The 26,042-nt window shown below is 53.5% G+C and overlaps 1 protein-coding gene across 1 annotated transcript in view; it reads left to right on the forward strand.

Annotated features, from left to right (window-relative positions):
* Positions 1-7,073: 7,073 nt before the first annotated feature.
* Positions 7,074-26,042, forward strand: part of DOT1L (DOT1 like histone lysine methyltransferase) — a gene marked incomplete at its 3' end in the record, with an annotated part of 53,074 nt that continues 34,105 nt past the window's right edge. Inside the window, exons 1-2 of the mRNA XM_082835773.1 lie at positions 7,074-7,158; positions 19,592-19,635. Coding sequence (XP_082691899.1) covers positions 7,078-7,158; positions 19,592-19,635 — 125 coding nt within the window. The 5' untranslated portion in view covers positions 7,074-7,077. The remainder of the gene's footprint in view (positions 7,159-19,591; positions 19,636-26,042) is intronic.

Below are 26,042 nucleotides of genomic sequence, written 5' to 3' on the forward strand. Positions count from 1 at the left end.
CTCCTCCTTTGCGACGCCGGATATGAATGTACCACAGTTTATTCACCCGTTGTCTTCTTTTTTTTTTTTCTTTAATACTTATTTATTTATTTATTTAGGCTGTGCCAGGTCTTAGTTGTGGCACGGTGGGATCTAGATCCAACCTGGGCCCCCTGCATTGGGAGCACGGAGTCTTAACCACTGGACCACCAGGGAAGTCCCTCACCCGTTGTCTTCTGAAAGGACATTTACATTATTTCCAGTTGTTGGCTACTGTGAATAGAACCACCATGGACATTCTGGTGCACGTCCTTTAGAAGGGAGTAGACATGTTCCTCTTGGGTGTGCCCTTTGGAGGGGAACTGCTGAGACCTGGAGTAGTAATGTCAGCTCTGGTGGATCATGCTGGACAGTTTTCCAAAGTGGCTGCTCCAATCTGCACTCCCACCAGGAAGATACGGGTGTTCCAGTGGCTCCCACCTGAACCAGCACTCCGCGTTGTCTGTGTCTTTAATTTTGGCCCTTTGAGGAAGAGGAATGTCCACCCGAGGGTTAAAAGACAATACTGGGGACTTCCTTGGTGGTGCAGTGGTTAAGAATCCGCCTGCCAATGCAGGGGACACGGGTTCGAGCTCTGGGCCGGGAAGATCCCACATGCCGTGGAGCACCTAAGCTTGCGCCACAACTGCTGAGCCTGCGCTCTAGAGCCCGCAAGCCACAACTACCGAGCCTGTGAGCCACAACTACTGAAGGCCGCATGCCTAGAGCCTGTGCTCCGGAACAAGAGAAGCCACTGCAATGAGAAGCCCGCACACCACAACGAAGAGTAGCCCCCGCTCGCCGCAACTAGAGAAAGCCCGCACGCAGCAACGAAGACCAAACGCAGAAAAAAAAAAGACGATACTGGCCAGGTGATCAAGGGTAAATTCGTTTGTCATAAGTCCCACTGATGGTGTGTATCCTTGATGTGACCTGAGGAGAATGGCATTTTTATCTCTGTCTGGATCTTCCACCCCAAACCCCGTAACTCCAGACCAACCATAAGAGAAACATCAGAAAACAAACAGATAAACAAATTGAGGGACAAAATACCTGACCAGTCCTCCTCAAAACTTTCAAGGTATCAAAACCCAGGGATGTCTTAGAAATGTCACAGCCCAGAGGAGACTGGGACAGAAAAAGGACCTTAGGGGAAAACTAGGGAAATTCTAATAAAGTGTAGACTTTAGTTAATCGTAATGTATCCATCTTGGTTCCTTAGTTGGATAAACATGTCGTACTAATGTGTTGGAAATAAGGGTACTGGGTCGGGGTCCACTGGCATTCTGTACACTCTGTACAGATCTTTGCAACATTTTTGTAACTCTAAGCTATTCTAAAATTAAGCAAGTGCTAAACAGAGATAAGAATGTTATTTCCTTGATTTGAACATGCCTGAGTTTCTTTTCATGGTCACATTTTTGCTATCTGGATGTGTCTTGGAATTAGTGGCAAAGGAGAGTTGCCAGCCCCTGGGAAGATGCGGCTGGTTTGCAGGTGGCTTGCTCTGGAGCTGAAGACCATGGTAGGAAGTCTGCAGCCTCGGGCTGCACTTAGAACCATGGGAGGGGATGGGCCAGCTCAGTTAGGGATGGAACCTATAAATAAAACTCTTTTTCTTTTCCATATGGCTAATCACAGGATATTGAATATAGTTCCCTGTGCTAGACAGTAGGACCTTGTAGTTTATCCATCCTATATTTAATAGTTTGCATCTGCTAACCCCAAACTCCCAAACCAACCCTCCCTCACTCTGTCTCCCCCTTGGCAACCACAAGTCTGTTCTCTATGTCTGTGAGTCTGTTTTTGTTTCATAGACAAGTTCATTTGTGTCGTATTTTAGATTTCACATATAAGTGAGATTATATGATATTTGTCTTTCTCTGTCTGACTTACTTCACTTAGTATGATAATCTCTAGGTCCATCACTTTGCTGCAAATAGCATTATTTCCTTCTTTTTATGGCTGAGTAATATTCCATTGTATATATGTACCACATCTTCTTCATCCATTCATCCATCAGTGGACATTTAGGTAGCTTCCATGTCTTGGCTATTGTAAACAGTGCTGCAATGAACATTGGGGTGCATGTATCTTTTCTTTCTTTTTTTTTTTTTTTGTCACACAGCATGGGGGATCTTAGTTCCCCTACCAGAGATGGAACCCATGCCCCCTGCACTGGAAGCACGGAGTCTTAACCACTGGACCACCAGGGAAATCCCAGGGGTGCATGCATTTTTTCGAATTAGAGTTTTCTCCAGATCTATGCCCAGGAGTGGAATTGCAGGACCCTATGGCAGCTCTATCTGTTCTCTGCACGTCTCATATCAACAACCTGCATTCCAATCCTTGCTCTCAACGTCATCTTCGGGGAATCCAACCTGCGACAGGGACCTTGACAAGAAGAAATGGCTCAGGGAAAAGCTACCTGCACAGGGAAGAGATAGAGGTCATCGCCCCTGGGGTGAGGCGGGGAGGGTGGGCACAGAGATTTGTCATTTCACCCCCGATACTCATCTCAGCCTTCCTGGCTGCCCCACTCTAGGTCACCTCGGGATACAGAGGTGGCCCGAATACAGTCCCTGCCTGTGCAGGAATCTGGGGGCACCAGCTGGTCTAAATAATGTTAGTACAGAGTCTCCCCGCGGCACTGGGGTTACTCGGGGTGGGTCATCCTCTGCTGGGGGTCCCTCCTGGGCACTGTGTGGGGTTCAGGAGCATCCGTGGCCCCACCCATTTGATTCCAGGGGCCCCTCCCTCCCAAGTGTGAAAACCACAGATTTTCCCCAGACATCACCAAAGAACTGGGTGAGGTGGGGGCAGGATGGCCCTGGGTGAGGAGCTGTGTTGAAGCAGCTGTGTTGAAGCAACCAGCCTGTCCCAGGGCAAGGTCTGCCCCAATCCTGTCAGCGCCTTCATTTAGAACTGCCCCTTCCCTCTCCCACCTCCCATGCCCTGCAGTGGTCTCTGAGACATCATCCCCGTGTAATAAATCACACCTTCTCAGTTTACTGTCCCCAGCACCTAGAAGAGTGTCTGCTGTGTAGTAGGTGCTTCCTAAATACTTGCTGAAAAAAGGAGTTGAATAAAGGGATGAGTGGATGAATGAATGAAGGTTACCATGGAAGGAGGGGGGAGATTCCCTTTCTGGCTCTCGGGGGTTGGGATCTCAAGTGAAAGATCCGTCCTAAATCGGCTGACCAGCCTTCTGGGGTTCCCCGGAAATGAGGGTTTCCCCACAGTTCCAGCGCTCAAACCTGAGCGGTCCTGGGCAAACTGGGGGCGGGTGTTGGTCACCCTGTGTAAACCCAGTAACAATTCCAACTGCAATAGCAATGGCTGAGGACCTCTACGGTCTTATTGACCAGGCCCAGTTCTTTACCTGGCGGGGAAGGGTGGGCCGGGATTGGAATTCTGGTGATCCAGGGTGGGTGAGGGCACACCCCGGGCTTGTGTAGGGGAGTCCAGGAAGGTTCTGGAGGAAGTGACAGTGACACAGGAGGGAGGGAGGAGTCTAAGGAAGAACGTCCCACAGCACAATTTGTGCCAATGGCCCTGGGGCCAAGGTCACACCTGACCACGGCTTGCTTTTTTTTTTTAATTTACTTTTTTCCCACATGGATATGCAATTGTCCTAATGCCATCTATTGAAAACTCCTTAATTTCCCCACTTTCTGTCATATCAAGTTCTCATCTATCTGTTTCTGGACCTTTATTCTCTACCATAGAGCTATACGTCCCATCCTTGCACCACTAGGGCTGTTTCATCACTATAACTTTATTTTTTATTCATTTATTTCTTTGGCCGTGCCAGGCAGCATGTGGGATCTTATTTCCCTGACCAGGGATCGAACCCTCACCCCTTGCAGTGGAAGCTCGGAGTCTTAATCACTGGACCTCCAGGGAAGTCCCCAGGGCTTGCTTTCACATCCATCGAACGGTGGGGGTGGGCATGGGGAGAAGCGAGCCATCCTATGTAGAAATGCAGGGTGGAGGGCAGGACAGCTGGAGCGGGAGGGGAAGAGGAGGAGGAGGGAGGGAGGGATGGCGGGCGGGGGAGAGACAGAGAGTTTCCGGAGACAATAGCTCTGGCGTGTCCTAGGGCATGAAAGCTGAAAATAGCTCCTAGTGCCGGGAGCCTTGGAGCCGGAGCCTGGGAGCCAGGGTGACTGGCTCTCCTCCCTGGTGTGTGTGTGTGTGTGTGGGGGGGGGGTGCTCTGGACTTCTCAGGCTGGGAATGGGGTGCACGGAGCAGGGACGGAGCAGGGACCCTTCTCTCTGGGACCTCGCGGGCCATCCTCAGCACAGAAAGCTGAGCCACTCCTGGCCCTACGAGTGAGGGGCTTATCCTCCCTGTCCCCTGGATCACACCCCCTCACACACAACTTCCCCGTGTGTGCTCCCAGCAACCAAGAGAATCTGTTTTTAAAAGATTTGGGGGAGGGGGGTGAACATACAAACAAGAGCAGAATGGATACTTTTTCAGAATGGGAATGGCTCTGTGTAAGCCCATCCCCAGGGTAACCAGAGTCCTGACCTCTAACACCCTTGACGAGTCAGCCTTGGTCTGGGCTTGCAGACCCACGGAAGCTTCCTCATCCCCTTCTTCAGACCCGGTCTCTCCCTCGGCGTCTTCGTGAGAGGCACCCGGGGAAGTGGGACTGCTAGGCTGTACTGCTGCTAGAACTCCACCTGGGCTCCACCGGGCTCCAGCCCCCCGCCCTGTGCACCTCTCTGACCCTGAGGCACCTCAACTGGTAGGAGCGGCATCACCTTCCCTCCCAGGACTTGTGACACTTAAGGGAGACACAGAAAGGACAAGCGTTTGGCTCCCTGGCTGGCAAAGAGCAGGTGCTCAATTGTCATAAGTGTCCGTATCAGTGAGGGTTCTCCAGACAAACAGAATCCATAGGGTGTGTGTGTATACACACACACACGTACATATGTACACGCATACAAAAATATACAGCTGTGTATATATGCAGTACGCATACAGACATATACACATATAGTATATACAATACACACATACATATATACACGCATATAAAATGCATAGTTTGTATATATACAGTATGTATACACACATATACACATAATACATACAATACACACATACATATACACTATACATACACACATATAATAAAATGCATAGTTGTATATATACAGTACGTACACATACATATAACATATACAATATACACACCTAGGTATATATATATCATATATATATACATACATACAAAGATATATTAGGTGTGTATATATACAGTATACATACATATACTATACATACACATATAATAAATGCAATACATGCACATACATACATATAGACACACATATACACCTACATATAAAAGCATATAGCATAAAAATATATATGTGCTGTATATATAAATACACAGTATATATACATACATATATCATATATATAAAATATATACACATACATATATACAATGTATATACACACATACACACCTATACGTAAATATGCGCATGTATATACATATAAATACATACGCAAGTGGGTATATATACAGTATATACATATATACATATAATGCCTATACAACATATACACATACAGGTATACAACATATATACACACCTATACACTGTGTACATACATACATACAGTGTACATATACTGTATATATACACACCCAAATATAAATATATGGGTGTGTATATATACAGCATGTTCACATGTATAATACATATACTATACATACACATACATACATATATACAATATATACACACAAATATATAGGTTTCTATGTATACTATATATAGTACTTACACATATACTACATACGCACGCACATATAAACATATGTGTATATACATATAAACGTGTATGTACATACCTTATATTCAATATATATGCATGCGTACACACATATATATATAATATGTATACACACATATACAAATTAATAGGCTTGTATATATTCAGTATTTTTACATATATAGTTTTGTTTTAAGGAGTTGACTCATGTGACCGTGAGGCAGGCAAGTCAGGGCAGGACTCTGGGCTGGAGACACAGGGAAGAGCTGATGTCTGAAGGCCATTGGAGGAACAGTTCCCTCTTTCTACGGAAACTCATTCTTCTCTCGTCCTTCAACTGATTGACGAGGCCCACCCACGCCGTGGCATTGACGATCTCCTTTACGCAAAGTGGACCGATTTCAGGTCCTTCCAGGTCAGGATACCTTCCTGACCATATCTGGGATGTTTGTGGTTGCCGGGGCCCCGCGCAGTGCGCACATGAAATTAACCATCCCCGTAGCGCTGATGACACTTTACTTTCTCCCCCGAGCATTGTCACTACTATTCCAATTAAAATGGGAGCGCCAAGAGGGCAGGGCATTTCCTTTTTTGCCAGTACTGAGCGTCCAGGGTCTGGTGCCTAGCATAGGCTAAATAAACGGCATTCTTGGGAACAGAAGCAGGGATTCCGGCTGTCACATTTAATGAGGAATTACAGTCATTAATGACGGGGGTGGGGGGGTGGTCACGGTACGCCAAGAGGTGGACTCGAACCCGCCACCGCAGGCCCCGAGGGGTCTCCCCGGGTCCCCACGTCGGGCCGGTGGGGTAGGCCGGGGGCAGCCGAGGACGTGCGTGCGTGCGTTCGTGCGTGCGTGAGAGCGGGCGAGCCCACGGGGCGGGGCTGAGGGGGGGCGCGCGCGGAGCGGCGGGCGGGGCAGCGGGAGCGCGCCGCCTCTTCGCGCCGGGCCCCCCCGCGCGCGCGCCGCGAGTGGTTCAGCCCGGCCCCCGGCTCATTGTGCTCGCCTCACGCCGGCCCAAGATGGCGGCGGCGCTGGAGGCTCCGGGCCTGTGACCACAAAGAGGGAGCCGGGGGCCGGACGGGAGCGCGGCGGCGGCGGCTGAGGCCCAGGCCAGGCCCCCTCCCCTCAGCCTCCCGCCCGCCCGCCCGCCCGCCCTCCTCCGCCCGCCCGCCTGCCTGCCCCGCCCCCGCCGGCGGCGCCCCGCCCCTCCCCCAACCGCCCGACTAGCATGGTGCGGCGGCCGCGCGCGCAGACATGGGGGAGAAGCTGGAGCTGAGGCTCAAGTCGCCCGTGGGGGCTGAGCCCGCCGTCTACCCGTGGCCGCTGCCGGTCTACGTGAGTGCCGCCCGTCCCCTTCCCCCGGACCCCCGCCCCTCTTCCCCCACGGCGAGCGCTGGGCCCACCGAGAAACGGAGCGACTCGAGTCCCCAGACCCTCTTTAGACCCTCCTTCCCGCCCCGCCGTGGTTCTCCGCGGCCGTTTCCAGCCTCCGCGCGCAGGGTGGGCAGAGGGGAGCCGGGGCCGGCCGGGGGCGCAGACTCGGCCGCGGGGACCCCGCGCTTCCGAGGGGCGCCCGAGCCGGGCTGCCGTTGGCTCTGCCGGGCTGGGGTCCCCGGTACCCCCGGGCCTGGACTGCCGGCGGGCTTGCCTGTCCGTACTTTATGATCTGACATGTAGTGTTTCTTCTTCCTGGTAGTTAATTCTTGGCGCTGTCAACGTGCTTAGCTTTTTTATTTTTGAGGACATCCTTTTCTCCCTCTTTCCAGTTTTTTGTGTTTTTGTTTTGTTTTAGTTAGGCATTTTGTCCCTCTGATCTTGAGTGGCAGGACTGGCAGGACCCTTGGAACGGAGGCGTTCTGTGCCCTGATCATGAGTGGGTGGGCTGGCAGGACCCTTGGAGAGGAGGCGTTCTGTCACCTAATTTGAGTGGGAGGGCTGGCAGGACCCTTGGAGAGGAGGCGTTCTGTCACCTAATTTGAGTGGGTGGACTGGCCGGACCCTTGGAGAGGAGGCATTCTGTCCCCTGATTTTGAGTGGCCTTTGGAAAATGACAGGGCAAACGGAAATTTACACAGGCGTCCCGGTGGTTCCAGAAATGTAGGGTGCCCAGCCGGGTGGGCGCCCGGCCTCTCGTCCCCGGTGGCGGCGTGGTGCGCGTGTTCGTGTCCCAGGGTCCACGCTTGGGCCCTGCAGCCCGCCTTCGGGAGGGAAAGCGCAGCGGGCGCCGTGGGCCGGCGCCTTTGGGGCGCTCTTTCGCGCGCTCGGCTTGCGGGGGACCGGCCTCCAGGGACCCGGCGGGGAAGCCCGCGCGCCCCGCCCCTCGCGCGGGCTCCGTGTGTGTCAGTTTGTGGAAACTGTGTCGCGGCCGGGGGCGGGGTCGGGACGCTGGGACCGCCCGGGAGCCGATGTTGGCTCCGGGCCGCGGTTCTCCCCGGTTCTCCGAGGTCCGAGGGTTTCCAGCCCGCCACTGCGCACCGGCGCTTTCTATTTTTGCTCTTCCTGCGCCCGGAGGCGCGGCTGAGCCCGGGCTCTGGCTTTTCCGGTTGGGTAGCTCCGGGTTGCCCGGTGGGCGGCCTGAGCAGTGGGCAGGGCGGGGAGACATCCCAGGGCACGGAAACTGAAAGTGGGGAGAACCTTCAGAACTCCAGCTGATCCACTTGCCTCGCCTCCCCCGCCCCTTTTACTGCACTTGTCATGTACCGGTTGGCTGGCCGGCGCATTTTTCAAAATGTAATAATTCGTTTATCCTTAGTAGCCGTGAAGCATAGTTCACTTGTAGTGCACAGTTCTAGGAGTTTTGACAGATGATCGCCGTCAGGCGGCAGAGCAATCCCGTCATCCCATTTGCTGCCCTTTGGCGCCAGCGCGCCTCTAGCCTCTTGGCCACTAATCTCCTCTCTGTCCCTAAGGTTTTGGCTTTTCCAGAAAGTCAGATAAACGGAACAACAGTATGTAGCTTTTTGATTCTGGCTGCTTTGGCTCAGCAAAACCTATCAGAGATTCATCCCTGTTTTTTTTTTTAAATATTTATTTATTTAGTTATTTACTTGGGTGTGGTGGGTCTTAGTTGCGGCACATGGGATCTTCATTGCCGCGTGCAGGATCTTTTAGTTGCGGCGTGCGGGATCTAGTTCCCTGAGCAGGGATGGACCCCAGGCCCCCTGCATTGGGAGCGCGGAGTCTTAGCCACTGGACCACCAGGGAAGTCCGTCATCCCTGTTGTTGCGGGTATGAGAAGTCACCCCTTTTTCTTCCTGTGTTGTATTCCATTTTCCGTTTGTCCATTCGCCTGCGGGTGGCAGGACTTGTGGGATATTTCCAGTTTTGAGGGGATCAGGAATAAAGCTGCTGTAAACATCCCAGGGCAGGTTTCCATGTGAACTTGGGTTTTTACGTCACTTGAGAAAATACTCAGGAGTGGGACTGGGGACTGTGCTAAGTGTATGTTTAACAACGCTTCTGCATCTTAGAAATTGGTATTTTTGAGTATTGGAAGAATTTAGAAATCCACTGTGACCCAGCACCCAGGCACTTGAAACAAAGATGAAAGTTCATCTGGAGATGGTCACGTTGTCCCCATCTCTGTCTTTTATTCGAGTCAGAGCAAGGCCACAGATTTGTAACCCTTGTAAGAAAGGCCTCATGTGTCCAGGCCCTGGCAGGACCTGGCTTTCTAGCGGTGGGCGGTTCTGAAGTGGAGAGCGTCTTTCCCTTGCTGGCCGGACCTCGCTTGGCAGGGTGCGGGGTGTGCTGCCTGCCTGGCCGGGCGCTCCTCCTGCTGGTCAGCAGCCGTTCCTGGTGTGTCTGTCCCACTACCAGGCAAGCAGTCAGGGGCCCTAGTGAAGGGCTCAGCGAGCCGCAGCCTTCCTAAAGCTTTGCGGGTAACGTCTGCTACCCTCCCATTTCCCCGCTGAGGAATTTTGCTTTCTCATGGGAAGTGAGGGGGCGGTACTTTATAAGAGTTCGTATTTTGTGATGACTCGATGCTGAGTACATTAAGAAAATGGGCTCCTTCTAGAAGCTTAACTTTTCAGAAGGTCAGATTACTCATGTGACCGCACGTTTGAAATGACTGAGCTTGTTTGTTCATTGATTCATTCATTCTGCAAGCACCTCCTGGATATTTACACTCAGTGTTCCAGGGGGCACGGAGGACAGTAGACAGTATTCTTATTCTCAAGAAACTTATGAACGAAGGACGGTAGGTGATCTATAAACACAGAAGGTCACCTGAGGTGTAGTGCCCCGTATATGGGACCAGCTGAGGTCCCAGAGGGTGGGGCTGCCAGGTTTGCCCTGGGGGAGGTGTGGGTGGCTTCTCTGAGGAGGGGGCACCTGCAGGAGGAAGTGCAAACAGCCACAGCCATCCGCACGCGGAAGTGTCCAGCCTCCAAAATGGGCTTTTGCGCAATTGACAAATGGGAGGGCGGGGTGCAGGGGGTGCAGGGCAAGTTTTGTTCCTTCTGTGACTGAGAGTTCCCAGATATCCACTTGTAGCTCACGGCAGCATTTCTAAAGCAGCATGGCCCTTCTTTTGGTGGGAAAACCCGGTCTCAGCTCAGGAGGGAGCAGGTGGTATCTTCGGCTGCCTGATGGCTGGGCAGGAGCCTGCGAGGGTGTGCAGTGGTCCTTCCCCTCCGTGACTCACTGAGGCTGTGGGCGTGGAGCGGCCCCAGCGTGACTGTCCCCGCCTGCTTCTGGCTTCCTCCTCAGAGCCCACAAGTCTCTGATGAATGCCCGCTGAGCAGTCATGCCCTTCACTCGACTGTGAGTAGTAGCTGAAGTGGGTGGCCGAGTGAGCCATCCCTCCCTGTGACTCAGAAAATATTTTCTGATCTGACCTCTGCTGGTATGAGTCCTGCCTGATCTGAGCTCAGGTGGAAGGCAGGTTAACCCTTTAACGACTTTCTGTGGGTGAAGTAGCCTCTTTAAAGAGGAAGGGACCACCTGAGAAGCCTGATATTCCATACGTACGTGACTGTTAGCTTTTGAACTTTTGTACCTTAACGTCCAAATGCTGCCTGTGTACTCTGTTCCTGGTGGGAGGAGCCAGAGGTGGCCGGCTCTTTGGATATTCACTAGGCAGGAGGTGGCGGGAACTGCAGGGGACCTGCCCCCAGTCTACCTCTAGGAACTGCATCCTTTTTTCCTTAATTAAACTTTTTTATTTTGAGATTATTGTAGATTCTTGCACAGCCGTCAGAAATAAGACAGAGACATCCCACGTTCTCTTTACTCAGTTTCTCCTGATGGTGGCATCTTACAAAGCTACGCACCGATGTAATGATTTTGTTGGCATTGGTACAATCAAGATACAGAGTGTTTGGTGTCCCTTTTGAATTCGGTGACCTGTAGGGTGCGACTGGCTGTGTCTGCGCGTCCCTGGGTCCCGGCCCGGCGCTCGTCTCCCAGGAAACCCCTCTCCTGCCTCTTTCTTTCTGCCATGTCCTCCTCTCGTGGTCCTGGCGCTCTGCCCCAGTGCGTGCGCCTTCTCTCCCTGGCTGTGGGATGACAGTCCTGTTTCCTTCCTCCCACTCAGGGCGCTGCCTGGAGGCCTCTTTGGCATCTTCTCTGTCCCTTCAAGCTGTCCCTGCCGTTCCCACCAGCCGGGTCTCCTGCCGCGCCCATGGCGTTGAGCAGTCCCAAGGGTGTTCACAGAGGACGTGCCGGGTGTCTGTCTGCCGTGCTCCGCAGCTCACACGTGGCTCTGTAGTGCCTCCCTCACCGCCCGCCTTTGTCGTTCCTTCCCAGACTCTCTCTCCCCACCCATGGGCGCTGTCGCGGTGCCTGGCCCGGGGCTCTGTTCCTTGGCGCCCCTGTGTCGGACCGGGCCCTCTTCCTGTCCAGGGCGCCTGGCAGGGCTGCCGAGTCACAGGTTCCCGTGAGCTGCAGTTGGGAGGTCGGAGGCTGTGTGCTTCACTGAGTATTGACCTTGGATGACGATGTCTCCTCATCTCTGAGGGGCTTCCGTTTAAATCCCCTCAGTTAGTCATGGGGTGCGCAGCCAATGCCAGGAAAGCGCGTTAAGACTCACACCAGGTGCACGGGCAGCCGGTGTGTGAGGGAGGTTACCTCTGAGAATGCTTCTCCCTTAAAAACCTGATGCGTCTTTTCCCGGGTGGGGAAGGGGTTTTGCAGGCTGTGTGCTGGGGGCCAGGGGGCCGCCACGGGGTGGTGCCCACAGGGATGGCGGGAGTCGTGAGGCTCGGGGCGGGGAGCTCTCGGGAAGGATTTGCACGTCGCATGGTGGTGGTGGCTCACATTTCCCGTGGTCTGCAGGTGGCTCCCTGGCGTCTGCTCTGTGCTCACCCTGCAGGCTGAGTGAGGCTCCCACCGGGGAGCAGGTGCTGGGGCCACAGGACACGCTGGGCCCACACCTGGTCTGGGACAGACACCAGGTGAAGGGGCGGGACAAGGGGAAGAGGAGCCGTGCTGGGTCTTGTGGGTTTTGTGTCTTTTTAAATAACAGCTTTGTCAAGATAGCATTCACACACCACCCATATGAAGTGTACAATTTAGTGGCTTCTACTATATTCACAGAGCGGTGCAACCATCACTTCTAATTCCAGAACGTTCCATCAGCGCAAAGGGCCCGCAGTCCCCTGCCCCAGCCCCTGACACTAGGAACCCATTCTCTGTGTCTGTGGATCTGCCTGTTCTGGACGGCTCCCATCAGTGGAATTACACACTGTGTGTCCTTCTGTGTCTGGCTTCTCTCAACTGAGCATCGTGTTCTCAGGGTCCGTCCACGTTGTTGTGTCAGGGCTTCACCCCTTTGCGTGGCTGAGTGATGCTCCCGTGTGTGTGGACCAGGTTGTGGGGTCTCGAAGCCCCTGGAGAGGCGTTCGTTTGGCTTGGTCCTGGGGTGGGGCGATGACAGTTGCACTGATACGCTGCTAATAGGACCCCTTGCTGGAGTGGGAGACAGTTGAAGGCTGGGGGTGCAGCTCGCCTTGGCCTTTGAGACCGCGGGGTGGAAGCCATGCTGCTGCTTGTCGCTTGGGGAGCTCCAGGTGAGTCCTTCTCCAGCTGTGCCCCCTCGGTCCCTGGGCTTTCCCTCCCTTCCCGTCACGGCCTCGGCCTCAGGCCGGACTGCTCTGTGGCAGTAAAGCATTTTCTTTGGTGAGGGCAAGAAAAGTTCTGGTGGTGAACTTTTGGTTGTTGTGTTCCCCCGTCCCACCGGAGTCACTGCACGACGGCCCCTCCATGCGGACCCCCGGCATCAGGCGCTAAGCACTTGCAGGCGCTCCTTGTGTGGGTGGGTGACCTGGGCTGTTACAGGTGGGCTAGTTTGGATTGAAGCAACTGAAATGGTCTTGTCACCCCTGGAGCCACCGTGGCACCCCATCCTCCTATGGACACACCCATGCCCGTCCTGCAGAAGGATGGCTGCCCGGACAGCAGGGCGTCCCAGCCGGTCCTGGCTCTGCGCAGACTAGCTTCCGTGAGCTGCGGACCCAGGCGTGGCGCTCAGGGTCAGGTCTGGAAACGCTCCCGCAGGTGTGGCGGTAGGTGAGGGGGCACAGGAGCCACGCACATGCCCTACTGGGAGCCACGTGACGAGTCAAAAGGGGGAGGCGAGGTACGTTTTCATAGCGTTGTACATAACCGAGTATAGCCCAAATACTACGTTTTCAACGTGTCGTTTAAAAAATTAGTAAAGGGCAGTTTTACTTCGTGTGTGTGTGCTTGCGCGTGCTGTCTTAGAAATCCGCGTGCATCTTGTGCTCACAGCACACATCACTGGAGTGGGCCAGCGCGCACCATTGCCCCTTGTCCAGGTGGCCAGGGGCCGCTGTGGGCACAGTGAGGCTCTAGACCCCTCTCCCTCGTGAGGGCTCCTTCCTTGGACCCTGGTCATCGGGACCCCAGTGTGCACAGCGGGTCCCACCCGCCCGGGTCAGGGCCACGAGCCCACCGTGTCCTGCACCGTGTCCGTGGCCCGGGAGCCACGAGCCTGCTCCCTCTTCTCTCTTCCTCCTCCAGCTGGACTTTGGCCTCATGGGGTCCCGGCAGCCCCCTCCTGTTTTCCCATGTTGACTGTTCTTGCAGTGCCAGTCTCACGGGCAGGGTTTTGAGACGCGGCTCGGTCCCGAGACCAGCCTGGTTTGTCGCCTGGCCCTGCGGGGAGAGGACCAGGTGGGCGGTGGGAGGAGAGCCTCCTTCCTGGCTCTCTCCTTTGCATCGCTTTACCGGGCAGTTCCCATCCTTGGCCTGGCTTGTCCTCAGGTACGGTCCTGGGGCCAGGCAGCACCCCCTTGCTGGGGGCCTGCGGACATCCAGGGCTGACTGTGGACGAGACCCGTGTGATGCTGCACAGCCAATCTCTCTGCCACCCCTGCCCCTGTGTGAAATGCACTCATTTTCAATTGAAAACCTGTTTGCTTCTTGAATACTCAGGCCCACTGCAGGCGCTGGCCCTCTGCCTCCCCCTTCATGCCCTGCTCCCTCTCCTTGGCAAGTGGGTGCTCCCCAGCGGGGCTGCAGGCTGAGAGGTGCTCCCCAGCGGGGCTGCAGGCTGAGAGGTGAGGCTGAGCTCCTTCACTGGGCCTCGGGGCCCTCTGCTCACCCACCTGGCTTTCCTCCCAGACTGAGAGCCTTCTGTGGATTTTCCACGCCTCCAGCCAGACCTCTGCTCTCAAAGCCCTGCCACTGAGAGAGGCAGACAGACAGCCGGCAGAACTCCCGTCGTGTTCCATCTCCCGTGCCTTTGACTCCTCCCGCTGTGCTTCTCCACTTTGGGAAGCAGTGCGTGCATCACATCCTGGCCGCTCTGTCCCACTTGCCTTGGCCTCCACCCCAGGTCTCCAGAGGTGTGCAGAGCCTCGGGGAAGAAGGCAGCGACCCCCAGCCCGCAGGCAGTGCCCCCTGCAGCCTGCTGGGGAGTGGGGACCGCGGGCAGAGTCCCAGGGTGCTCCCCCTCGGCACCTCCTGGGCACTTCTGCCCCCAGCAGACGGTGATACAGAGTGTGGTCCCTGCTTGCTTCAGGCCGGTGGTTCTCTGAGCAGGGCCCCTGGGCCAGCAGCTTCCCCACCAGCTGGAACTGGTTAGGAATGCGGGTTCCTGGGGCCCAGACCTGCTGACTCTGAAACTTGGCGGGTGGGCCCCAGAGCTCCACTCTGACCAGGGATTCTGATGCTCGTCCCGGTGTGATGCCCCTGCCTCGGAGGCCCCCTGGGTCCCGGCGTCTTCCTGCTGGAAGTGGGAAGAGGAGGACGGAGTCCACGTCTTGTCTCCTCCCTAGTCTCTGCCCCCTGCCTCTCGCCGGGTCCTCGAGGGACGATGTTTCCAGATGTCGTGCCCCTGTCACCGTGAACCAGCCTGCGTGCTCAGGGGTGGGCTGTGCCCTGGCAGCGAGCAGCCAGGAGGCCTCCTGTCCAGGCTCCTCACGCCGGGTGCAGGGCCTGCGGGGACGAGCAGGGGCAGAACCAGACCTGTGGGCGTCCGGGTGGAGTTCCTGTTCCCACACCTGTCTTCATGGTCAAGGAGGAGGCAGGGGCCTGCCGAGTGGGACAGCCAGACTCCCCAGCCCCGTGGGCGGCCCCCGCCCTCCCCTGAGCTGGGCAGGGGAGGGGAGCGGACGGGACGGGCTTGGTGGCGGCTCAGGCCTGATGACAGCCCCCAGCTTGCGCACAGCGTGCTTTTTCAGGCGGGAACGGCTGTGCTTATTGCGGCTGCTTTCCCAGGACCCCGCAGTGAGGCCGCGGCTCTGTGCTGAGCAGCATTTCGCTAAGCCTCTGTGTGGCTTCCTGCGGAGGCTCTGAGGCTGTCAGTGAGAAGAGCCTGGGTTAGTCACTGACTCAGCAGGCAGCCAGCAGCGGGCCGGGGCTGTGGCTGGGACAGGGAGGCCGGGCGTCCCGTGCAGCAAGACCAGGGCTGGCCTCAAACTCTGGAGTTCCAGGGTTCCCCTGGGGAAGGAGGTGTGGGCGCTCCTAAGCGCGGGCTTCCTCAGGGCTGTTCTCAGTTGGACCTTTCTGGGTCGGCTTCTGGCGTCAATCTGTTCTGAAGGCCTGTGAAGCAGAAGAAGAGGCCACAGCCGAGAAGCTGTGAGAGCTTCTGAATCATCGATGGTGATCAGGGCATCTTAAATCATACGACTCAGGACGGTCGCTGGAAGCTGGCCAGTCCCTAAAGCAGCATCCTCAGATAGTAGGAGGCACATCATAAACTGTTTCCTTCCTTTTGTTCTGGTTTGAAAGTTGAAAGCTTGGGAAAGCTTGAGTTCATCTCATCACAGATGAGACCACGTTCCAGGCCCCCGTCTTCCCAGGTCTGCGTGATTCGGTCTGAGACGTGGTGGCTCAGCCAGGGCTGCGCCCCGCGTGCCGTGAGGGCCCCTGCCGCCCCTGCAGGAGGAGCGTCTCTGGGGCGCGTCCAGCCTCCTGGGGGGCGCTGAGGGAGGGAGCGCAGTCCGAGCCGGCACGGGGCTGCCACGCGGCGCACGCTTAGGCACACGCGCATGCTCACGGGGTCCTTTCAGAGCGCACACCCTGGTTTGTAGCTCCACAGTGGTGACTGGAATCAGACTCTCCTGGCTGCTGCCACGTCCTCCTGTGGCTCTAAGACTTGTTCTTACGGGCCGTGCTCGCAGGGTAGTGTATTGGCCTAAACGCAGGCGTGAATTTAGCAGCTTGAGACGACGCACACTGATGACCTCCCGTGGTTTCTGAGGGCAGGGATTCAGAGCAGGCGGGCCAGGGGATTCCGGCCGAGGGTCCCTCAGGAGGCTGCAGTAGGGGCTTTAGCCGGGGCTGCCCCATCTGAAGGCTGGACCGGGCGGGATGCCTGGCTTCCAGGAGGCCCCTCCTGTGGCTCCTCTGCACGTGGGCCCCGCAGGGCTGCTGAGGCTCCTCAGTGCACGGGGGCCGGCTCCCCTCAGGAGGAGTGTGACGTGGGAGAGCGTTGGTGGAAAGTTCTAGACCCTCCTCCTCATCCTGTGACTACCTCAGCGCCTTGTACACTGTGCTGTGTGCGTTTGTCTCTGAGCAGACCCTGCAGGACAGCGTGGCGTCTTCTCTGCTTTCAGTGGGTCCAGGAGCCCAGGGAGTTCAGGGCTGCCAGGACTGTCTTTGTGGACTCACTGAATGTTGGGGACCAGGAACAGAGTCTGTCGGCCGTGTGAGTGTCTGAGATGCTCAGTGTCTTCCTACTGAGGCGGAGGTGCTTCTAACGATACCGTGCATTTCCTCCTGTAGGTTTTGTTGTGGTTTTTTGTTTGTTTGTTTTTGCCGCACCGTGCAGCATGTGGGATCTTAGTTCTGTGACCAGGGATTGAACCTGGGCCCTCGGCAGTGAAAGCACAGAGTCGTAACCACTGGACCGCCAGGGAAGTCCCTGTTGTTCTTGTTGTTGATAGCTGTTTTGAGGTGTAATTCCCACAGTCTTCACCTCATTCACCTAAAGCATGCTGTTCCCTGCTTTGTAGTGTATTCATTGAGTGCAGTCGTCACTACTACCAATTTTAGAACATTCCATCACCCCGAGAGGAAACCCCGTCCCCATTAGTATCCCTCCCACCCCCCTCTACAGCCCCTGACAACCAGGAACCCACTCTCTGTCTCTGTGGATCTGCCTGTTCTGGACATTTCCCATCAATGGAATCACACCCTGTGTGTCCTCCTCTGTCTGGCTTCTCTCACTGAGCATCGTGTTCTCAGGGTCTGTCCACGTTGTAGCGAGGGTCAGTGCTTCACACTTTTTCATGGATGGATAATATTTCAGTGTGTGGAGGGACACATTTGTTTATTTGTTCATCTGTTGATGGACATTTGGGTGGTTTCCACCTTTTGGCGGTTGTGAATCACGCCTCTGTGAACATTAATGTTCAGGGGTTTTTTTGTGTGTGGTTTTTTTTTTTTGGTCGTGTTGGGTCTTCGTTGCTATGCATGGGCTTTCTCTAGTTGTGGTGAGTGGGGGCTACTCTTTCTTGCAGTGCGCGGGCTTCTCATTGCAGTGGCTTCTCTTGTTGCGGAGCACAGGCTCTAGGCACGCAGGCTTCAGTAGTTGCAGCATGCAGGCTCAGTAGTTGTGGTGCACAGGCTTCGTTGCTCCGCGGCATGTAGGATCTTACCGGACTAGGGCTCGAACCTGTGTCCCCTGCATTGGCAGCTGGATTCTTAACCACTGTGCCACCAGCCACCAGGGAAACCCAATGTTCAGCGTTTTGTGTGGACAAATATTCTCATTTCTCTTGGGCAGACACCAGGAGAGGAATTGCTGGGTCATTTGCTAACTGTTTAACCTTTGAGGAGCTGCCAGACTGTTTTCCAAACCCAGCTGTCCTCACTGTTTCCTGCCGTTTGCCAGGAGGCCTTGGGGCCGATCAGTGGTTCTTCCCAAGGGTTTCTGGGTCAGCAGTGGTGCTGATGCTGCGGGTCGCTTCCCCCGTCTCGGGAACCACTGGTCTGCAGGGCTGTCCTGTGCTGGACCGCACGTGCTCCATCTCCCGCCCCCTGCCTTGTCTAAGTAATATGAGTTCAATGGATATTTACTGCTCCGTCCTTGGTAAGTTGGAGGATGTTATTAAGAACGATAGAAGATTGGTTTTTTTCCTTTGCCTTAAAAAATAAGACTCTGGGCAAAAGGTCACATATCGTAATTCTATTTACAAAGGTCCAGAACTGGCAAATCCACAGAAACAGAGAGTGGGTTAGTGTTATCAGGGGCTGGGGAGGGGATTGGGGTACGTCTGCTAATGGGGTGATGGGATGTTCTGGAACTAGATAGAGGTGATGGTTGCACAGCTCTGAATGTATTAAAACCCACTGAACTGTATACTTGAAGTGGAGGCCCATTCTGTGTGAATTATATCTCAGTAGGGCTGCTGTTGCAAACATGAGGCTTAGGACACAAAGGGTGTTTCCGGAGTTGTTTGACCTGTTAGGAACACTGCGCTGTGGGGGGCCCTGTCCTGGGACCTTACGGGCATCTGTGCCCTGACCTGCAGGGACTCTGCCCGCGTTGCCATCCTCCTCTGTGAATCGTGGAAATGGTGGCCTGGGCTGAGAGGGGCAGTCGCTGTCCCGGGGCAGGGCTGGCAGCTCTGGGCCTGACCATCTCACCTCCGGCTTCAGCCCATGCTCTTCGCAGCCCCTCCTCTCGCTGTGCATCCTTTCGAGACCCCTCCTCACCACGATAGAAACCTTCACTGGCGGGGCAGAGGTGCAGTCTAGATTTACAGACCGTCCACACGATGCGTCGTCCTCACTTGGTTTCTGCGCGGTCTTGGGTTAGCTGGCCGCCAAGACCCCGGCGAAAGGCCAGAGCGACCCCCGATGTGCTCCTCGGGAAAAGCGGCGAGGCCAGCCCGCCGGGCGCAGTGGGGCCAGGAGAGCGCCGCTGTGGCCGGGAGGGAGGACCGCTGCTTGCCCGCTCCCGGTGGTTGCACGACTGGTGTTTCCCCATTTTACAGATGGAAACCGAGGCCTGCAGCGGTTCAGGGATTCAGAGCCAGGCCTGTGGCTTCCAGGCTGCAGGAGCGCCCAGGGGAAGTCCTGGGGAAGGAGGGTCGGGGGCTTAGACTCCGTCCCGGTCCCTTCCCCGCAGCCCACTGGGCGGCAGGGCGCTGCAGGAACAGGCGCTCCCGAAGCCAGCGTGTCCCACGTGACAGGACATGGCCCCAGCGCTGTGGGTAGGGCTCTCTGGTAGGTCCCGCGGGTCGGGAAATGAGGCGGGGAGTCCTGGGGGCTGCAGCACCCGCCTCCTCTGGTCGCCACCATCACCGGAGGGTGGAGGGACGGCTCTAAACCCTGTCCCATTGTCTTTCAGGACAAACACCACGATGCTGCTCATGAAATCATCGAGACCATCCGGTGAGTGTGGCACCTGCTGGGGCTGGGCCTCAGGGGCGGGGCCTCGGGGTGGGCCAGTCCTGAGTTCCCAGCAGCCCCCCAGCTGTGCGCTCCCCCATTCCTCCATGCTGATCTGTGTCAGCATCGTCAGCATTGAGGCGGCTTGGGAAGCGGGGCTGTGGGGTCAGGGGTCAAGTCCTCTGAGTGTGACCCAGGACAGGTCTTGGTGCTTCGTGAGCTGGCTTCCTGTGGAAGAGGTTGGAAATCCTGAGTGGCCAGCTTCCCGAGGGACCCCCCTCCCCTCTCGCCTCATCACCTTGCTTTACTCTTCTCCCGTGGGGTTTGGTGTGACCTTTGGGTTTGGGCTGCTCTTCCCTCTGTGAGCCTGCCCCGTGCTGTGCAGAGGAGGCCGGGTGCCCAGGAGGCTGACCCGGACGAGATCTGGGAGGGGGGGCCGCCGGCTGTGTTTCTAGTGGGCTGTCTCCTCACGTGGGACCTGAGGGTCTGCGACGGCCTCCAGAGTGCCCTCAGGGGCCCACGCGCGGAATCCTGCGACCGCTCTTGGCTTTAGATGTTCCACATGTGTGACCGTGGCCCTGGCATCTCGCTGCATTGTTCCTTAAAATCCTTAGCTGTGTAGCCACTGCCTGGGCCACACGCCATTATATCCACTTGAACCTGGGGCAGACGGGCTGGCAGTGCCCCAAGGAGGAGTCAGGATTGGGGTCTGGGCTGTGACATGAGGCCCCGTCCTGCCCCTGGTGGCTGAGTGACCTCAGACTCCCTGAGATTGTTTTCTCTGCTCTCGGGTCTGAGCAGGGCCTCCTGCAGGATTGTCTGGAAGACTGAGTGAAATCATGGGTGTGAGTCTTGCAGGGTGGGCCTGTCCAGGGGTGGTGCTGAGAATTTGGGATCTACTTTTTTTGTTGTTAATGGTGTAATATATCATAAAAATAATGGTTTATTTTTAAAGAAGACTGCTGGTTAGGAAGTGGGGCTGTGTGATTAGGCAGGGGGCACTGAGTCGGCCGGCCTGGGTTCTCACCCGCTCCCCGGAGCCGGAGCCGAGTGAGCTCCGGGGGCGGGTCAGCCTCCCTACCTGCTTCCTTTCTGCAGGGAGGGGGTGTCCCTGCAGTGCGGGGCGTCAGGACTGGGTTTGCAGCTGTCCAGCCGGGCCTGGTCCTCGTCTCACAGGCGACTTCACCTCCTTCCCTCGTGTCCCCGAAGGCGGGTTCTGTTCACTGGCAAAGACAGTGGTTACCTATTTTGTTTTTCCTCTTATTTTACTTTTTATCCTGGAGGATTTACGACATGCCTAGAGGTAGGCAGTGGGTGTTATGAGCCACCCAGCCCAGCACTCTCAGCTGCTTTTGTTTCACCTGTGCCTCCATTCACTTTCTTCTTTTCCATGTTAGGGTTTATTATGACACAGTCGAGGTGTGGTTGAAGTGCAGGAGACTGCACGTGTGGAAAGTGTACAGTGGCCGACGTGGATGCGTGGGTGTCCCCATGTACCAGTGTACAGAGTCACCCCTGTGTTTCCTTGTGCCCTCTCTCGGCCACCTCTCCCTCCCTTCTGTCCCAGGCAGCCCAACCTGCTTTCTGCCGCTGTGGATTACTTTGCATTTTCTAGAATTTTACATTTTTTAAAAATGTAACAATAGTTTTTCCTTTTTATTCGTGAGGAGTGCATCATTGCAGGATGGACCACAGTTCTCTCATTCGTTTACCAGATGACAGACATGTTTGGGTGGATCTCGATTTTCGGCAATTGTAAATGAAGCTGTTGTAAACATCCCGCGGAGGTTTTTGTGTGGACACATCTCCCTTCCTTCCGCGTAAATACCCGGGAGTGGGATTGCTGGGTTGTGCTTGAAGACAGGCTGACAAGGTGCTTTCCAAAGGGGCCGCCCCACCTGGCGCTGCAGGCAGCGGTGCAGGACCGCTCCCGTGGCTCCCGTTGTTGGCAGGTGATGTTCACTGGGTTGTTCTTGCTGGTCCTGTTCGAGTCGTGGGGTGGTATCATTGCGGTTTTAATGAGAGTTTTCCTAATAATTGATGATGTTCATCATCTTTTGCCTCGTTTTAAAAACTGGTTGTTTTTTAATTATTGAATTTTGAGCATTCTTTATCATTGTGATTTATCCTTATCAGGTATGTTTTCTTCTGGTCTGTGGCTTGTCTCTTCATGCTCATGACATTGTCTTTTAAAGAGCAGATATCTTAAATTTTGATAGAAGTCCAGTTTATCACCTTTTTTTTTTTCTTTATAGTTTGTGGGTTTTTTGCATGCTAAGACGTGTTTGCCTAACTCAAGGTCACAAAGGTTTTCTCCTGTGTTTTCTGGAAGTTTTATAGTTTGGGTTTTACATTTACATCTTTTCATCCATTTTGAATAAATTTTTACATGTGGTGCAAAGTATGGGCTCAAGTTTATTGTTTTGCATGCCAGACGTCCAGTAGTTCCAGCAGCATTTGTTGATGAAACTGTCCTTTCTCTGTGGAATTTCCTTGTCACCCTTATGAAAGATCAGTTGACAGTGTACCAGGTGGTTTATTTCTAGACTCTGTTCTGTGCCGCTGATTCATGGCTCTCTCCTTTGGGCAGTACAAAACCTTGGTTACCACAGCTTTATGGTAAGCTTTGGAATCAGACAGAGTCAGTCCTCCATCTTTGTTCTTCTTTTGAAATGTTGCTTTGTTTATTCCATCTCCTTTGCATTTCCATGTAAATATTAGAATCAGCTTGTTGATTTTTGCACAGTTTAGTTAGGAATTGAATCTGTAGGTCATCTTGGAGAGATTTACCATCACTGTTGAGTCTTCCAATCCATGAACATGGTATACCTTTGCACTTACTTAAGCCTTTCAACACTTCTCTTGGCAGCTCTGGCATTGCAGTGTTGAGGTCTTGGACAACCTTTTGTTAGGTTTATTCCTAGCTCACTCATGCTTTTGGCACTACCATAAGTGGGATTGTGTGTTAAATTTTATGTTCTATTTGCCTTCTGGTAGTGGGTAAAAATACTGTTGATTTTTGTGTATTAACCATGACCTTGTGCTTAATTCATCAATCCTAGTGGTAGTTTTATAGATTTCCTGGGACTTGCTGTGGAAATAATTGTATCACCTGTAAGTGGGGACAGCATTACTTCTTCCTTTACAGGCTTCATGATTTCATTTCTTTTTCTGGAGCTTATTGAATTGCCTGGGACCTTCAAGACTGTTTTGCAATGAAGTGGTGAAATCTGGTATTCTTGCCTTTTCCCTGATCCTGGTGGGAAAGGTTTAGTCTTCCACCACTGAGGTGATGTTAGCTGTAGGTTCTTCACAGATGCCCATTATGAGTTTGAGGAATTCTCTACTATTCCTGGTGTTATTTTCCCTAGGTGTGACAGTGGCATCCACTTATGTTTTAAAAAAAAAGAAGCCATAACTTTTACAGTTAAATACTGAAATATTTATGGATGAAAACGTCACGTGTGGTCTGCTTCCAAATAGTATGGAATGGGTGCAGAAAAAGCATTTGACAAAACAGTGTTCCTGATAAGAGCTCTGAGTACAGCAAGAGGCACATGGCATCTACATGTCTTGCCACGATGACATTAACTTGGATCATGTGGTTGAGGTGGTATCTTCCAGATTTCTCCGGTGTAAAGTTACTGTTTCCCCCTTTTTAATTAATAAAAATCGTGGGGGAAATATTGGGTTGGCCAAAAGGTTCATTCGGGTTTCTGAACAAACCTTTTGGCTAGCCCAATACTGGGAGGCTGTGCAGATATCCTGTTTCTTCTTGGACTTTTGCTTCTGATTTTAGCATCCAGAGGTGGGTCTCACCTGCAAGGACTAGTTACTGGGGCATTTGAAAGATACTTTTTTTTCTTTTTTGGCCGTGCTGCGTGGCATGCGGGATCGTAGTCTGAACCCATGCCCACTGCAGGGGAAGCGCAGAGTCTTAACCACTGGACCGCCAGGGTAGTCCCAAAAGGTGCTTTTCTGTTTCCGTCATTCTCCCTCCATTTATTAATTGGAACTCTTCTGTGAGGAAGGGCTGTTCCTCCGCAGGCATTGACTTCATTCTGTGGGTCATACCCCACTGCTGCATTACTTGTTTTGCTCCTCAGACTGTTCCTGTGCTGGCCTGGGGGGCTCTTTGGGTTTGTGCCCAGTCCCTTTGACTTGGCCCTGCCCACTCTGAGCACATCCTCACTTTCTGGAGCCGCCAGATGCTCCAGAGTCATCTTGAATTTGCTGTGTCCCAGCCCAAGAGTCGGCCACTGCTCCAGAGAGCTCTGGTTTTTCCCCTGGAGAAGAGTTTGTGCTGTTTTTTGTTTTTGTTTTTTAATTTTTATTTTTGGCTGTGTTAGGTCTTCGTTGCTGCGCGCAGGCTTTCTCTAGTTGCGGCGAGTGAGGGCCACTCTTCGTTGCGGTGCACGGACTTCTCGTTGCAGTGGCTTCTCTTGTCGTGGAGCACGGGCTCTAGGTGTGTGGGCTTCAGTAGTTGTGGCTCACGGGCTTAGTTGCTCCGCGGCATGTGGGATCTTCCTGGCCCAGGGCTTGAACCTGTGTCCCATACATTGGCAGGCGGATTCTTAAGTGCTGCGCCACCAGGGAAGCGCTGTGCTGGTTTTTGAGAATGGGTTGCTTGTCTTCTTACTGAGCTATAGAAATTCTTAACATGTTCTGACTGAGTGCCTAGTGAGGTAGCGTATTGTGCATAGTGTGGCTGATTGCAGCTTGAACGGCATCTTGAGGAGTGGAAGTTTTTAACTTACCGATTTATTCTTTGATGGTGGGTCGTCTGGGTCATATCCAGGAAATCTTTGCCTGCAGAGTCATGCAGTTATTCTCCTAATCTTCAGGAAGCTTTGTGGTTTTAGCTTTTACATCCAGGTTTAAGATCGATTGTGAATTAATCTTTGTTTATGTCTGATGAGGGTTTGTGTTTATGGGGGTCAAGATTTTTTTTTTCCATTCACTATTCGATCCTTCTAGTCTCATTTGTTGAAAAGATGTTCCTTTCCCCATCAAATTGCCTTGGTGCTTTTGTCAAAAATCAGCTGTTAAAATTTAGTCTGTCTGTGGATTCCATGTCCTGTACCACTGATCTGTTTGTTCACCTCTCTGCCAATACCACACTCTTGGTTACTATAGCTTTACGTTAAGTCTCAAATTAAGGCAGTGTGAATCTTGCAACAGTGCTGTTAGTTTTGAAGACTATTTTGGCTGTTCTGGATTCTCTGCCTTTTTTATGTCAATTTGAGAATCACCTTGTCTGTTACTCAGAAGAAAGCCTACTGGACTTGTTTATAGGAATTATTTTGCAGTTCAGTTTGAGGAGGAGATTTAACAATATTTAGTCTTGTATTCCATGAGCATTGTTTGTTTGCTTCTATATTTACCATTATGTTGTCTTTAATTTTTCTCAGTGATGTTTTGTTGTTTTCAATGTAGAGGTCTTGCAAATTTTTCATTAAGATAATCCCTAAGGATTTACATTTCAATGTTTTGTTTTTGTTTGTTTTTTACATTTATTTATTTATTTTTGGCTTCGTTGGGTCTACATTGCTGCACGCAGGCTATCGCTAGTTGTGGCGAGCAGGGGCTTACTCTTCACTGCGGCGCGGTGGCTTCTCTTGTTGCGGAGCACGGGCTCTAGGTGCACGGGCTTCAGTAGTTGTGGCTCGCAGGCTCAGTAGTTGCGGAATGCAGGCTATAGGGCGCGTGAGCTTCAGTAGTTGTGGTGCACAGGCTTAGTTGCTCCGTAGCATGTGGGATCTTCAGTAGTTGCGGCGCACGGGCTTAGTTGCTCCGCGGCATGTGGGATCTTCCCGGACCAGGGCTCGAACCTGTGTCCCCTGCATTGGCAGGCGGATTCTTAATCACTGGGCCACCAGGGAAGTCCACGTTTTAATGTTATTTTTAGTAACATATAAAATTGTTCCCTTGGGCTTCTCTGGTGGCACAGTGGTTAAGAATCCGCCTGCCAATGCAGGGGACACAGGTTCGAGCCCTGGTCCGGGAAGATCCCACATGCCGCGGAGCAACTAAGCCCGTGCGCCGCAACTACCGAGGCTGCGCTCTAGAGCCCGCGAGCCACAACTGCGGAGCCTGCCTGCCACAACTACTGAAGCCCACACGCCTAGAGCCCATGCTCCACAACAAGAGAAGCCACCGCAATGAGAAGCCTGTGCACCGCAACAAAGAGTAGCCCCCGCTCGCTGCAACTAGGAGAAAGCCTGCGTGCAGCAACAAAGACCCAACACAGCCAAAAATAAATAAATAAATTTATTTTAAAAAAAGAAAAATTGTTCCTTTTTAAAATTCTTTCTTGCTGGCATTTATAAATATAGTTGACCTTTGTCCTGTGACCTTGCTGAATTCACATGAGTTCTGGTAGGTCCTCTGTAAATTCCTTAGGATGGTCT

This window comes from Leucopleurus acutus (genome assembly GCF_964270905.1).
Source record: "Leucopleurus acutus genome assembly, chromosome: 3".
Classification (NCBI taxonomy): Eukaryota; Metazoa; Chordata; class Mammalia; order Artiodactyla; family Delphinidae; genus Leucopleurus; species Leucopleurus acutus.